General features: G+C 32.4%; 1 protein-coding gene and 1 long non-coding RNA gene across 2 annotated transcripts in view; one reads left to right on the top strand and one right to left on the bottom strand.

Moving 5' to 3' along the window:
• Window positions 1-16,988, bottom strand: part of LOC144849955 (uncharacterized) — a 36,939-nt gene extending 19,951 nt beyond the window's left edge. The window contains exon 1 of the long non-coding RNA XR_013614032.1: window positions 16,760-16,988. This is a non-coding gene — a long non-coding RNA (uncharacterized LOC144849955). The remainder of the gene's footprint in view (window positions 1-16,759) is intronic.
• LOC144849947 (secretagogin-like) overlaps window positions 1-17,580 on the top strand; it is a 39,011-nt gene that overhangs the window by 9,718 nt on the left and 11,713 nt on the right. The window contains exons 2-5 of the mRNA XM_078707086.1: window positions 2,098-2,171; window positions 2,689-2,778; window positions 14,534-14,620; window positions 16,004-16,060. Coding sequence (XP_078563212.1) covers window positions 2,098-2,171; window positions 2,689-2,778; window positions 14,534-14,620; window positions 16,004-16,060 — 308 coding nt within the window. The remainder of the gene's footprint in view (window positions 1-2,097; window positions 2,172-2,688; window positions 2,779-14,533; window positions 14,621-16,003; window positions 16,061-17,580) is intronic.

Raw genomic sequence — 17,580 nt, 5'->3', positions numbered from 1 at the left:
CACTACCACATTTGGGCACATCACACCTTTTTTGTCGAACTAGTTTGATAGTGTAATTTGTATTCACTAGTTTAATGTTGCAATAAATTGTAATTTATAAGCATGTATGCATCATTAACATCATCAGCAGAGACTAATTTACATTAGATATTCAAACTTACGTATATATTAAAGGTTTTATTGGAAATTATCCTTTTATTTGATGATTTGCTTAGATAATTTTGCCTAGTTATCAGTACATTAATATAATTAATTGCAGAAACATGCTTTCAAAATCTTGAACTGAATATAAATTAACTATAACGAAGTGTTAACATGTACAGTAAAGTCTGTCGCAAATGAGCAGTCGAAATGTTGACTATATGCTATAGAGTAGGCGTAAATCAAAAACACCAAAATAACAGTTTTATTATAATTGTCATATATTATCATTTATTTCACCACATAGAAAACAAAACGAACGTTAAATACGGTGTACTGTGATGCAGAATGATAATATTATATTCGCAAATATTACTTGAATGTGGAAATATTTATAAATTCATTCGTATGAATGATTTTAATGGTCATATATATTGAAATAAATGCACCAACTTCCAATGAAGTGTACATTATTATCTTATGTGTAGGCCTAATAGTTAAAATAAAACACATCAGAGCATAAGTGTCAATTAATAACGTTCATAAAGAATTACTAAACACATTAAAATCACAAGCTTTTTCTGAATAACTTAATTTTATTTTAAGTAAATGTCGTTTACAGTGTTTTGCTATGGTTTTCATCAGTATAAATTGAATAAATAATACACTATCAAAAACATCCTAATAGGGAACCGGTTACGCATCATACTGTTCATTTATACTGTCGCTGTTGCTAATGGCAAACTATCAAACATACAACACCGTTGTAATTACAACGTGATAAATAATGTCTGCAGGGATACGACGTTGCATTTCAAACGGATAGATTTACGAAGAAAGCTTTTACTTCAATTGTGTAGTAGTAATCCAGCAACAAATAATATCATTAATTGAATCTATCAGAATGATAATAGTGAAATATAATGTAATGTCAGAATAATATGTTCTTTGATAATCGGAAATATGTACGGAAAAGTGCTAGCCATTCGATTAGATAGGCTTCATTTTAAAATGTATTAATATATAAATTATCATAAACCAAGGATTCGAAACAGAGCACAAACATGTCAATATAAAGTGTCATTTTCATATTTGTCACACTCGAATGATATCAAGATTCGTTGCCAGGTGTTACTGTGTAACCGTGTAAAAAATATATGATAATGGAGACAATACAATCGATACAAACATCAGCAGATCGTATGCCTCACTGTAAATGGACTTGTGAATAATAATAATATTATAATATCCTTGTGAATGGATTAACAATAGTCATTACTTGAAGCCTCCAGCTTTAAATAAGAAAGCTCCCATGAGTACGTTTGTTGTTGATGTTGTAATTGCTTTTTCTCGTGATCGTATTAATCCATGTACAGGAACTTGTTTAAAGTTAGTTACACGGTGTATGAGTTCTTCATTTTCAATCTCCTCTATTTAATAAATGTCGCTAGTATGATATAGCTTTTATTTATATTTTCATTACTGTAATAACAAATTCAAAAATTGTCTCTTTTTTGTGTTTTTTTCTTTCAATTTTAATAAAAAAACAACAAACACCTTGTGCTCAGTAATCCTATCACATAAAACAAAGTCAAATTGTCGCTTGTTGATGTTGTACTGCGTTTTCTCGCAATGGTGAGGGGTGTGTCTAAGTCCCTCATTTTAAACTCTGTTTAGCAAAAAAGCATTGGAAAATGTCGTTTGTCAAGTTTTAACAGTACATTTTCTTTATTTAAAAAGCATTTTCTTAAATAAGACAAAATAAAAAGAAAATAATAATAATAATAAAAATAGGATTGTAGTGATGATTGAAAACATTAAAATGTATATGCTAAAAAAACAGATACATTAAGGTATACTCCGAAACAATATGTCAACCCTGTAGCCATGATTGATTCTGACTTTTAACATTGTCAAGAACATTTTATGCTAAATAATTTTACATTATTTCCCTAGATAGTGGATTTATCGATGAAGATGGTTTGGATTTGTTTTTCAAGGATCTGTTATGCACAATGACTGATGACAGAGTAAGTGTGTGTCAAGCCCGTAGCCAGGATTTTTACATGAGGGTTCTTTTTTCACAAAAAAGGGGAAGTGCATGTGTGAACTACTGAAGAAAAAATGGCTTAGCCAATTAGATGAAAGTAATTTGCCTGCTAGCTATGTAGGAGTGTCCAAAAAATTCATGAGTTAGGTCCCTTTACTAGAACTTTTGCTGCTCTTTGAAAAGGGCACTTCTGGAAAAAAGACACGCAATGTAAGTGAATTGACCAATCACCAGTGAAAATTCGAATGCTCATCGCGTCAAGATTGGGCAAATAAGTACTTACGTTGCGTCAGTTAGAACCAAGGTTTATTCGTAATCGTACAAGTAATCGTAAAACTCTAATTTAAATGTTAAATGTCTTAGATTAATCGATGTACGTTAAATAATACATATTTCTACTCAATCAAAAATGTCATGAGTGGATTTTATGTGTCTTTTATGTTATAACTTACATAAAGATGATATTTTAAATAACTATTGAAAATATTAACTTCCAGCATGTTACGGACGAGATGGTGAGCGATATGAAATCTTGTTTTATGGAAGCTTACGATGATGCTGGCGACGGAAAAATCGCCATGTCAGAGGTATGTAAACTATTTATTTGTAAATATCCTAACCCTGGCTTTACCTCAGTACTTGAATGTATAGGGATGGCGCCTAAATGCATACATAGACGCATACATATCTAGGGCTGATGCCTCAATGCCTCCGAAGGAGGCATGAATGTCTAGGAGTAATGCCTGAATGTCTAGGAGTAATGCCTGAATGTCTAGGAGAGACACCTGAATGTTTATGGATAAATTCTGAATGTATGCTGTAGTTGGGTTGATGCATGAATGTCTAGATATGATTACTAAATGTAAGGGAGACACTCGAATGTCCAGGGGTAAATTCTGAATGCATAGTTGAGGTGATGCCTGAATGTCTAGGGGAAACACTCGAATGCGTAGGGATAAATTCGGAATGTATAATTGGGGCGATGCATGAATGTCTAGATATGATGCCTAAATGTCTAGGAGAGACACACGAATGTGTAGGGCTAAATTCTGAATGTATAGTTGGGGTGATGCCTGAATGTCTAAGGGAAACACGCGAATGTCTAAGGGAAACACGCGAATGTCTAGGGGAAACACGCGAATGTGTAGGGGAAACACGCGAATGTGTAGGGTTCAATTCTGAATGTATAGTTAGGGTGATCCATGAATGTTATACAGATGATGCCAAAATGTCTATAATAAGAGATGCCTAAATATAAAGAGATGTTGCTTGAATATCTAGTGGCTGAATGCCTGAAATGACATATGAATACATAGTATTGTAATGCCTGTATGTCTAGGTTTGATACCTAAATGTTTAAACAAGACGTTAGTCGTATTAAACATTTCCATTATACCCATAACTAGAATTACTCCATGACAGGCATGAGAGCAGAAGGAAATGTTTCAAACGTTTCAATGAATATTTCAAAACATCAGTATGTATTCACAAATTGCAATCATTAGACACGGTTCCAGGGTTTGAGTTTACCTTTTATTGATAAAACGCAGGTGATATCCATCACAAATGGAAATTAATTCAGTAAATACAATATTTAATTACAAACTCTCGCCATCATCAAAACAATCAATGGCGCTTTACAAACCTAGCAACTAAAATATTATTTCATATCCATGTTATTGATTTTTGCCATACGAACACGCTCTGTTATGATATGACCCGCCCTTCACTAACAATACCAAATTCCTTCGACTTTCACATCAATTTGCAACACACGGTCCACAAATAGCAGCATATAGTATGAATATAGGTAAATATATTAATAGGTGACGGCAATTTATTTAATATAGCAAACAAACACAGCTTTTACAGTCAGATGTTGAAGTGCTGTTTTTCTAGCACTCGTAGTTAAGTGGCCATTTAACCAATTATCCAGTAATGGACATTTGGATTACATTATTATTAGACGATGCTTTTTAATGTAATATTACATGTATAGTGAAGACATTAGTTTAAACATTCACCAGTGTTAAAGTAACATTAAGTGCTCTTAATATACAATACATAATGAACATAATAGCAAACAAGAGAGAAATATCTACATTAACTCTTATATCGTATATTATCATGTTGCTGTCTCTCCTCATTAGCAACATACTCTGCCAGAAATGTACTATGTAAAACGCATGAGTCCATTAAAGCAATTAGTAAGCTAATTTACATCATCTTACCATTGTAAATGTTAATCAATTAATCAAGTAGGATATATTATAAATGCAAAATGCAAAAATACGTCAAGCATTATGACTCAATTCCATCTATAGCCGAATTCAACATAATAGTTAATGCATTGTACTTAGAATAGGACAACCTAACATTGACATGGTTTACTGATGAAGAGACCACACCCACTAGGAGATTAGTATTATAAACGATTGGCATATACAGAATTAAAAAAAAAAAATGTTTACTGGTTAAGAGACCACATCCACGATGAGATCGGCTCTAATAGATTGGTACACCTGAACATAATTTCCAAAAGAGAATGTTTACTGCTGAAGAGACCACACCCACGATGATATCAGCTCTAATAGATTGGTACACCTGTACATGAATTCCAAATAAGAATGTTTACTGATAAACATACTACACCCACGATGAGATTAGTATTATAAATGATTGGCATATATACATAATTTCTTAAAGATAATGTTTACTGATGAACAGACCACACCCACGATGAGATCAGTGCAGTAATAGATTGGCATGCTGTAGGCCTATACATGATTTCTAAAAAAAATGTTCACTGATGAACAGACCACACCTACGAATAAATCAGTACTTTACTAATTTGTCGTATACATGATTTGAGACCACATCCATGCTGAGATACTTGCTTGTTTCTATATTTTAATACATTGCCATTTTGTAAAAAAAAGCATTCGGAATTGTCTGACAGAGAGCAATAAACTTAGAAGCTTTAATCTTCATTAAAAAGTCACTGAAACTCAAACTACTCGACATTTACAACTTGAATTTCTATATCTTCACAAATCTATATTATTTAATATCTATTTTACTCAACATTTTAAGAGTAGTGCCATTAAGATGTGAAATTGAGGTTTAAGAGATAAGTAAATTCTCCGTAGTGAATTATATTTTACTATCAAGGTTGTCATGTGTGAGAACTATCAAAATATGATTTCATAAATTATTCTTTATATTAGCTTTACTTAGTAACAAATTATTAACAAAATAGCTCTAATAATAAGCAGGTAGGCTTGGTGACCTTTCCAGTCCTTTTAAATAAGCCCAGTCTGGTATTGTATAGAGAAAAAATCCGGATATAAAATATCGGACATTTAAAATTGTGGAAAGAGCCAGTGGATAGAAAACCCCTACCATGGACAGATTCCACTTATTTGCATAATATGATACAGTATTATAGATTACAGTACAAAATGTGCTATAAAAACAATTCAATATCTTCCAGAAACTTGTCTGTTTATACATTATGATAATGCATCGGCGGTTTGCACACAGCTAGTTACTTGCAATTAACAGACATAAAACCTCGTTTTAAGAGACTAGTTTTTGTTATAGCTCTGATATTTATCTAATGGCTTCTTTGATTCTGAATGACTAGTAATAATATAATATGTGTCATTTGGTACATCGTGTACTTTCAATTACTTAAAATATCAGGTTCGAGTTGTACATTTTACATTAGCAAACGTACAGTACAGCAGCCAGCTCTGCGTCGTGAGAATGCAGTTATTGATTTTGAAACATGTTAACGTTACTTCGAATTTCAAATTGGACAGTGCGATAATTTATTAACATTAAAATGGCCGAGGTATTTCAATTACTGTTTTGAGCAGGAAAGAGTGGAATTGTATGGTTAGAGTAGGCATAATGTAAATATCGAATTAAAGCAATTAAACTCGTGTTAGATGTTTGGTTGCTTGGTGACTTGTTCGCATGGTTTGCATACTGGTTGTAAGTCCTACACGCACTAGAGCTGTACACAAGTGTTTGACTTTTATTAGGGCAGGGTTTTAACTGAGAGGAGGTGGTTATGTAAACTATGGTATTTTTTTTTTATTATGAACAACCTTTCGATGTTGGATTGTAGATATTTTAACGAAAATGGCACGTGTTGAATACACATTATTAAATTTGTTTTTTTGAAACGGAATGTAGTAGGCTCTAAGTTTTATTGGGTGTGAACATCAATTTAAATATTAGCATATCAAATGTTTGTTTCATTCTACAGTATATTACATTGATACTGGATTCTTATGTCTGAAATAAAGAAGTTTGCTTTACGCGCATTGCATGTAATTTGACCAATCACAGACCGCAATTTGAATGCTTCCACGCTTGTGATTAGTTAATTCTTTCGTAGCATGTACGCTTTAGTAAGAATCAACTTGTTTACCTTGTTAGGCAGTTGCAATTTCTTGACGTCAACAATATGTTGTAAGCGTCTTAGTAAACACCACGAACTGTAGTTTAATACATATTTAATAGCTTGGCATAATTTACAAAGGAAAAGCTATCTTTTACATTGTTTAATTATTCATAAATTTTGTTATTGATATTTTGCTAGACGCCATTTGAAGAGCTGAACGTGCTTTTTACTCATACTACGTATACGCAAGGTAAATGAGTCGACCAATCACAAGCGACAGTTTGAGTAATCCATCGTCTACGTCCTTGCGTTGCGTCCAAGTGGGAACAAATCTTAAATTAGATACATAAACAAGTTGGCTTTTAGTCGCGTGCGAACGCGACTATACAGCTCACTATGTCGGTCGGTTGGGCGGCATGTCGGTCGGTTGGGCGGCATGTCGGTCGGTTGGGCGGCCGGTCGGTTGGTTGATCGGTCGGTCGGTCAACTCAAATTTGCGCACGCGACTGCAGCCATGTATTTGGCCTTGTTAATAAAGAATCATGTACAAACTTAAGTACCTAAATCCTTATCTTAAAGAGTCTTTTCACCATGAGTGTACTTCTAAGTACTTTCTAGCTGGATTAAGGATAAATGTGTACCTACAGGATGGCCGACTATTTATTGCACGAATGTCAACAAACGAATAGCTATAGGGAAATATGGACAGGTTTCAAACCATTAACAGACAAAATCTCCAAAGACGTCATGATAAGTTTGATCACCTTGCTTCGTGTCAATACTAATAAAGAGAATAGCATGAGCAATGATTCGTTGGGATGGCGCTGTACAAATGGAAACTTGACATTAAATTGCACAAAGCTCTGTCTACACTATCAAACTACTTTGACAAAAAAAAAGTGTGATGTGCCCAAATATGATAGTGATATAACCAAATATGGTAGTGAATGACATCATCAGGTCCATATATAGGTACATCACATATTTTTTTACGTAAAGTTTGATAGTGTAAACAGAGCTTAACTGATGCGTAGGAGTAATACACATAGAAACTTTCACAGAATGTTGGTACGAAATTAGCACGTAGCACATTAATCTGTATTGATTCCACAACTTAGCAGCAAACACAATTGTCAAAGAACTGCCAAGCATTTAGATTTTCGGATTACGAACATTGTTTATTACATGTTACAGTACAACATGGTCAGACTTACATTGGTTGATCCTTCCAAATATGACATTAATTGACGTTATATAATTTTAAGATGTTGTGTAGTTTCAGTGTTGACTAAACGAAACATAGGCTACAACAGTTGCTAAGATATACTAGGTGTTGTTTATTACATGTTACAGAAACAACATGGTCATACTTACATTTGTTGATCCTTCGAAATATGACATAGTGCTGTTTTTGTAAATTGACAATGAAATACTATTATCTTTTCTGGGAATGACACTTTTACAGTGACACCTAACCACACGAGAGAAAAAACAAATGTACAGTGAAAAATGAAACACCGTAGAAAAGGCGATCTATGCAATGGCTCATTAGTATCTATATATAAATTATCTTTCTCATAACGTATTTAACACACTTACTTCAACTCTCACATCTCCTTCGTAACTAATGACACATGGTTTCATTCAAGTTAATTCAAAAAAAAAAAATGTTCATTCTGATTATAAATCCGAATTGTTTAAAGGAATTAAATAATAACTAGAATTTAATTCGTCACTTTGACGAATTATAGGTGATCATTTTTATCATTTTACTGAAATTAATTTTTTTAAAACATGCACGTACGTTAACATACGATCGGAAAATGTTGATGTATGCCATCCTATTATATGCTTATAGTGCTGAGTTGTGCCTATATGCCATATACAATATGTACAGTATATACTGTATATCTATATACAGTGTAGCATAGGTGAAATTACGGGACACACATGTTCTAATTTTTTGGGATGATGACGTTATCAAACTAAACTTTAAGATGACAATTTCGAAAGATAATTAATTGAGCAAAAAAATATAAGATTTGGAAAAAAAATTGGCACGTAGAAGCGCTGTGCGTGCTCTTTGAATTGTGTATAACTTTGACGAAAAATATGAAAAAACTACTTTTTCACTTCAACTGGCCATATGTTAACGTCACAACATCCGATAGGCTTAATTTTTATATGAATTAATATCTACATTTCATCAGCTTTCATAATAAATTATAATCATCAAGGTAACCTTCAATTCTGAAGAGCTGTAAGATATTCAAATTTACTGCGAAGGTGAAATTACACGGCCTACGTTATTCAAGTTTTTACGCGTGATGACGTCATTAAAATGAAGATAGTGTCAACTCATGATAAAGATAATTAATTAAGCAAGCACATACTGAAAGTTGTGCGAAATTCGAGCACACATAACCAAGATGCGCTCTGTTGAATGTGATAATCTACACAAAAAGATAACAAATCCTAATTTTTAAATTCAAGTGGCCATTTGATGACGTCAAAACATTTTGTACGTAAAATGTGTACATGAATTCATATCTACAACTCAATGGCTTCCAGAATAAGTTAAAAAAATCGGGGGTCATCTTGCATTCTGAAGAATTATTTTCATTTTAAAAAAGACCTATTTTTCACAATTTTCAGAACTTTTGTAAAATTAATGTGCGCATTTTGTCATTTTTAACGTGCTCGTATAGCGTTATTTTAAGTCGGAACTGACTCAAAATTGGTGAATGTACTAAGGATGGTGAGTAGAATGAGATTTGTAAAAAAAAATCATGTTTTTTACACTTTTTAAGTATCGCGCGCAAAAACGCATTTTTGCGCAGTAATTTTTTGAAACACGCAAATGGCCTAATTCATGCTCTAAATTGATCAAAACTTAATTTTGAGCGTTTTAAATTTTTAACGCGCGATATCACGCGCATGAACCTACGTGCGCGAGCGTTTTTATTTGCTAATATTTTTACCCTTGATCTGAAGTTTACGTGTAGTGAATTTCATTAATATGTGATAATGAATTATGGAGATATGATTGATAATGTGATTTCGCAAAATGGCGTATAAATGTCGTCACGGATGAGTGATCACGCTGGAAAGCTTATTAGGATTAAGTTATATTATTTGAAAGATATTCTGAAATTTTTGTAATCATTGACATTAAACTTTTTGAGATAATTGTTACACAAAATAGTGTACAGAAACAATAAAAAGAAAAAAAAAAAAATAATAAAGATTTTATACAATAACAATAGGTGATCATTTTATTCTAAATGATCACCTAATAAATGATGGTCATTACTAAAATATATTGCTTTGTATACCATATAACACAATTTGATATACTTGATTATATTACCACATTTCACGTATTCAATAATACATAATTAGGGTAAGTCTACGTGTTTGTAACAATATATGTAACAATAAAGGCAAGGACACAAAACAAGATCCGTGTGGTTGCCAAGATGCATTAACGTTTGATTAACATAGCATCAGTGAGATGTATTGTTTTTGGGTTTCTCAGATCGCCATGGAAAATAGGCCAACTTTTTGTTGTGTTTTATTATTAGGCTTCTTCGCTTAAATTAGTGGCTAATTAACAGTGACAATAGTCAAAATATTATTATTTTCTAACTGACATGTTTACAGCAAACGTTAAATCTAATTTAAGTTGAGACAGACTACTGAGTATTAAACGTAAATTGTACAGTAAATAAACATTAATCCGGCCTTATTATTCACTAATGTTACTAGTGGACAGGACACTGCATACGACATTGCATTCAAAACAGATTTACTACTTACAATTATCGACTGAACTTAATCGAAATGCTGACTGATTTATATGCATTTTAACAAAACATTGATCTTGTGTTTTTAATTTAAGCATTCGTTCTAATCCAAATTAAAGATAATATTGGTCACGAAATTGCAATCAGACCTAAGAGTTTTTGTTAAGCTCTGTCTACACAATCAAATGTGTGATGTGCTTAAATATGGTGGAGATATGCCTAAATATGGTAGTGATATGACGTCGTCGTGTCCATATATGGGCACATCACATTTTTTTGTCACATAAAGTTTGATAGTGTAGACAGAGCTTTACATTTGAAGCGCACGTAATCTTGTTAGTGATAATTTGCGTTTCGAGAAGCGTAATAATTGCTACTTATGATCACGTGACAGTGTACAATCAATTAAAGCGGCCATATTAATGCTTCTGGATCATACAAGAAGACAATTTGTCGACACGTACTCTGATTGGGACCATTTCCTTTATTAACTACAGTACAGTATTAATCGTTGTTAATGTTATTGCTAATGTTGTCAAATTTATAGCATTTTACCAATCAGCAGATTGTCCCAAAGCGCAAAAAATGAAAACAATGAGATTGAATTGGAAAACAACATAAATTACAAAAAGGCGTGTTTTAAAAAGGTATTGAAGGTGACTCTTGAAAGAAATTAGAAAGATTGTTTACAGATTGAAGATCTAGTTGAATAGCTTCGTGATGGTGATCTTTAAATGCTAGGCTGAGGGTTGAGGAGAAAGAGTCTATTAAGAATAAAACCTGAAGGGAAACGAGCGGATTTCTACTTCCGACATCGTTTGACAGACATTCTGTAACATTTTGAAGCAGAGAAATCTAATTTCTAAAATAATTGGTTTTTGCAAGATATACTCCCTATCTTTATACTGTACGTAGCTAGACCATTTTAGTTTTTAGTTTAAATAAATCGAAAGATAATAGGCCTACTAAATTTAAATTTAAAATGGAAATTATTTTGGATCTCATTTCATGAAAATAATCGATTTCTTGTGTTGATCCAAATATATAATTCCATGCTTTTTATATTTTATTTTGTAATTTATGAAGTAGATATACGTATCTACTTCATAAATCCATTCTTTAGTGGTATTTTCATGGATATGAGAAACTCACTTTGGTATGATCTTTGAAAGAAGAAGTTGCGGCAACTAACAGAGATGGTGCAACATTGGACAGCTCGCTTGGTGAAATGTGGCAAAATGATCATGTAACACAATTGTTTAAAGATGAAGGTCAAAATATTCTAAATTTAAATTGGCCATATCAAAGTAATATTAAAGTTATTCACTTTAGGTCGAAAATGAGCCAAAAACAACAAGTTTACGTAATTAACAGGTAAATTAATTTGATTACATTTCGTCTGGAAAATCGTCGCGAGCGAAAGTAAACAAAGATTTCAAACCACGAGTATGCATTATGCATGATGCTAATTAGAATTCTCACACAGATCGCAAGGAAGTTTTATGATTATGCATACAGAGTAGCCAAACAAGCGCGTTGCATTACGAGATATGTTTTGATCGAAAAAACGTCTGTATTTCAGTTAAATGATTTTTTTTCCGACTAATTTTTTGTGAAAGTTAATAACTATTATGATACTTCAAAATTACCCACTTTTTTTGAAATCTTTTTTTTAATTTTTTTGGAATTAGTCAAAGGGACAATACATCTTTAACGAATTGCATTGGTTACACGTGGAGTCGCGAGTTTATTGGAAAACCATGTTCTTAGTTCCCGATGCCTGTTGTAACGCTCCCAAGGCCCTCCTCTCAGAATTATGTATCGAAGTGAGAAAAAGAGAAATGGGATCTACAGAGCAATCAAATGCTCTTGCAAATTCCAAGAGGAAAACAGACATTCACTATATTGTTCGAGTCTTGTTCTAGGCTCTGGAATAATCTGCCTTTGCACATTAGAAACTCGTTATCACTCGAAAGTTTCAAGTCACTACTAAAAACTTTTTCCTGATTTTCTTTTTAATAGTGCCATGTGCAATGACCGTTAGAAGTGGCGATTTCAAAATGGAACGATTGATTGATGTACCTAACACAATTTTAATTTAAAATGGAAATTATTGTGAATTTTATTTCCATGAAACATGAAGATAATAAGAAACGAGAAACGATCGATAACTAATTTCACATGTCTACAACATGTACAACATGAATAACATTCAGCATGCAATGTATTAATCCACACAAACATGTGATGCCTTAAAAAAACACAAAACATCTGTTTCTGTAATTCAGAATTTTGTATAAACATCACAAAAGCATCGAGTAATGTCACTCATATACTAAAGTAATGATACATGTAACGAAACCAGGAAAGCAATACAAAGCTTGTAGACATGCACCGGTTATATAAAGCAAGTCCCAATGTTGTGTCTTGATTAGAAATTGTCGTGTGTTGAACCTTCGCACTAGGTCAGGATGGAACCCTAAACCTTGGGATTGGAAGGCAAACACATTATCCAGAAGCCATAATGCTTCACTTGTGCGTAAAACTAAAATTATATAAGATAAGCGTGCTTATTTTAATTGATATGACATTGATAAATAAGTGAACATTATTCAGTTAATCACAGGAAATGTGGTTATGTCAATTATTCATGTTCTCATATGCTTCATCGATGACGCGTTCCCTGTAAATCTATCTAGTACTGTACTGTTCCATTTTTAATCTATGGGTCGAGTGTTTTTTATTGTCAGCTATTAGCATTCTAACATGATATAGGCATGTGTTAACGAGTAATAAATTGCACATCATTTGTGGAAAAAAGGTAAGATTCAAGATTCAAGATTCAAGAAATTTTATTTGTCCATAAAAATGGAAATTCACTTTGCTTGGTAGATTAAAACAACAATATTGCAACAATTTAAAACGTGCAGTATTATAACAGATTAAAAATACAAGATAAAAAGTTAAAAATACTGTTAAAAATGTAAAACTATTTAAAAATTGCATTATCGTCTTACATTAGAATTAAAAATATGAATACTATTTACAACGAAGGATTTTCTAGTTCTGCAAAGATTTGCTCTTGGAGGTCGTAGCCTAATACCTGATCTATTTAAGTTATAACAGTAATGTAACGGATGAGTGGGGTCTTCCATAATATTGTTTACTTTTTTTAAAATACTCTTTTCATAGATAAATGAACAAGGCGTTAGATCAGCTTTAATAATACGTTGTGCAATTTTACGTGGTCTCTCAATATTTTTCTTATCATTTTCAGTAAAGTTACCATAAAAACATCCAATGCTAAAAGATAAAAATACTTTGAATAATACTTTGATAAAATAGAATTAAAATAGTGTTATCAACTCTAATTTGCTTGAGTTTTCTGAGAAAGTAGAGCCTTTGAGATGCCTTCTTGGAAATCATGAGAGAGTTTGACTCCCAGTTTAATTTGTTGTCAATTATAGTACCTAAGTATTTGTATTGGGTTACTCTTTCAACCTTGGTTTCTTTAATAGTTATTACATTATGTTCAACTGCGGTTTTACGAAAATCTATTATCATCTCTTTGGTTTTAGTAATATTAAGTATTAAGTTCATATCATCACACCAATTTACAAATCTTCCAACTTCATTAACAAATTCATTTACATTATGCTTACTATCGCAAAGAAAACCACTAATTACAGTATCGTCAGCGTATTTTACAATATTGCAATCTTTACTTAAAATATTAAAACTACTTGAATAAAAAGAGAACAAAATTGGAGAAATAACACATCCTTGCGAAATATAACCGATGATAATTATAGGCCTACAGTACATACTTTAGAGCTGCACTGGTCGCAATTGTGGAGGGTGTGGTGATGGTGGTCGTGATGATATTGGTGGTGATAATTCTTGGTAATATGAGTATCAATGCTGTTGGAGATGATGGTGACACGGACTATACTGTAGTGTACAATCGTCACCTGCAATAATGCAGAACTTTGCCTAGGTCGTCTTAGGCCAATGTTTTGTAGACAAACAATGACCTTTCGGCGTCGACATCCTTAGTGTTATAATTATAAAAATGTTATCATTTTAATTAATTAATATGGTATTCTAATTTGTGTCTTTCAGCTAGCTAATATTCTTAGAACTGATGAAAATTTCTTGCTTCTATTCCACCGGGAAGAGCAGCTGGTTTCAAGTGTAGACCTAATGAGGGTGAGTAATAATTAATATTTATCCCGTAGCTGATTCTTGAAGCTGCATCTTCCGTAAGTCCGTAATACAGCGAATAATATATCACAGGAAAAATACTTGATGTGAAACTGTATAATTACATAAAACCTAAACATTTTATAATATACTTTATATACAGTATGTATTACTGTATCATGAAATTTGATACTGAACATTTATCATAGTGATGTATTGAGAATTAAGTGGGTTCAGATGATATAGGTTTCTATAAAAGCAATTATGGTACTTGGAACCGGAGTGTCTGATAACACTAGGAATATATTGTATATGCAAATTCAGAAGGAACAAATTGTGTCAATATTCACACATTCAATTTATTCTGTGTGCTAAATGGCCAATATGATTATGTTTACGAATCAGACAGTGTGTTAATTGAGTTTTCATATAAGCGTGATCACTATAACGACGAATTATTCGAAATGGTTGGTTTATGCGCATGCGTAATCATTTTATGATGCGATAAAATGCGCAACCAAATCAGAGATTTTCCTTATAATAGGCGAATTTATTGGCGCGAATTGCAGGCGTCAGTGCGCATGCGTAATTACATCCATCTTTCCAAATCCTTCTTCGAAGACATTGTCTACAGATACATAGATATACTTCTGATGATTCTGAATCAACACAAGATAATTGTACAGTAATTGTAATATTTATAGCTATCCATAAAAGAAAGCTGATACGACGATCTAACAAAAAGTTAATAAAACAAGTTAAACATAGATTCAAATTTTATAGTGACATTACGATCAGATCTTTCAGAAGAAAAACATGAATCTCGTTGACCTAAAAACCAAGAAATACGCATAAGCAATGTTGACACGATCTAACAAAAAGTGAATAAAAAAAGTTAGAGAACATAGATTCAAGTTTTATAGTGACATTACGATCAGATCTTTTCAGAAGAAAAGCATGAAATCTCGCTGACCTAAAAACCAAGACAGAGAAATAGTATGGACAAATATAACTGAATGAACATAGTTGCTGAAAATTTCTATTTAATAAGTATACATCTTAAGTTCTGCTGTATTTTGTTACTATTTTTTTTTATTATTGTATTAACTGTTTTATGGTTGTTTAGTAAATGTTTTAGGTCATCAACCACGTACAAGCTTTTAGCTATTTGTTGATGGATCTTTTCAATGAATAAATAAAATGATCGACATGGAATGAAACCTACTATGAGATGTACGTTTCAGTTTATACTGTAATGAGACTATGCCAACCAATTATTAACGACACTCCATGTATTTATTGAATTTTAGATATTGTATTTAGAAAATAATATCTAGAAAAATAATTTGAACGTGGGGATAAAAAAAATAAAAATTTTTTATGTTATAGGTTTGGCAGAAATACGATACAGATGGTACGAAATACATAAGCAAATCCCAATTAGAGGTAAATATAGCAGCGAAGAAACTTCGAAAAGAGGGGGGGTTGTGTGTAGGCCACAACGAAATATAACATTTAATTACAGGTGTCGACTTCGCTCCTCCAATGATCCCACCCGACTGTTCGTTCCACGATCTAATCGGAAAGCTGATTATGGTGCTTATTCTGTCACCGCTCCGCGGATCTCTGGAACGCGCTTCCTGTCGATTTAAGAGGAGCGAATTCGGCAATTTAAAACTTTTTCTTTATTAATAATATACTAGTATTGTTAGGCGCTCTGTTCTTTTTAGAGCGCCATACAACAAATTTCATAGAATATAATACAACATAATAACATCTTCAGAAGAATTTGGTAATTTACGAACGGACAATGTGAACATCCACAATCGTGTGACTGTGTTTACTTAAAAATGTATTAAAGTAACACTTAACTAGAGGAGCATATCGAAATAATATTAAACATGGTGAATGTTGCTATCATGAAACCACCCTACCGGGCGCTACATCACCGAGCGTAGTAATGACCCATCCGTGATGTACAGGCCTACGGTACTAGTGTATTAAACGTTGACAACTTAAAACGTTTGTTGTTCTCGAGATCCGTGACTATAGAATCACATTGAGGAATAACAAATGTTACACTATTTAGGTGCTGTTATAATAAAGTTCACTTGCGAAAAAAAGTCTAAAAAATACAGTACATACCATTTTCATTGATTATGGGCGCCATTTTTAACTGTACAAAATCCAATGTCGTCCCGAAAAATACGTTTTCCTTACTTGTCGACTTTAAAATTTCACACATTATGTTACGTAAAACAACACAGAATTATTAATCCTATAAAGATTTCTTCGTTATTAACCAAAAGTTAGCTTTAGTGCCGAGTTTCTTCAACATCTAGGCATCTATGGGCTATTTATAATTCAATCTGAAATGACTTCGTTCGTATCAAACGACGCTCCCGAATATTTGACGTATTTCCGGGTTGGTTGCTGGTGTTATAGTCCAGCCGTTTATACATAATCTCTTCTCATTATTTTTTTTATAATCTTTTTAATCTAAGCGTTTTGATATCTTTTAATTGTGCTTGTCCTGTGCAAGAAACAGGAGTTCATAATGTATATGATTATTGTATAAATTTCATAGATATTATTATTTATAACCATAGAGATATTATAGTGAACTTATAATATCTATGTACGTTATAACAAATGGCTTCATAAATGCTAAAGTAGGGCTCCTAATAAGTGTTACACCACATTTACATTAAAAGTTTTACGTTCTACTAAACGAGTCTTTAGTTAATATTTATTGGTCCACCAGTAGGCTTAGTAAGGACCGACAATCGCCAATAAAATTTAACAAAAACAAAAATCAAAAAGCTTTAAAAATCGTTAAAAACAAACCCGGTAGAAATTGTCAACAACCGACACTTGCAGACAAAAACATCGATCAAGCTAGCAAAATTTTAAAATGGAAATGAACTCAAATTACTAATGACATAATATTATGTTATGTATTTTAT

Source organism: Antedon bifida, chromosome 8 (genome assembly GCF_963402885.1).
Source record: "Antedon bifida chromosome 8, ecAntBifi1.1, whole genome shotgun sequence".
NCBI classification, from domain to species: domain Eukaryota; kingdom Metazoa; phylum Echinodermata; class Crinoidea; order Comatulida; family Antedonidae; genus Antedon; species Antedon bifida.
This window is presented reverse-complemented; position numbering and strand designations above follow the sequence as displayed.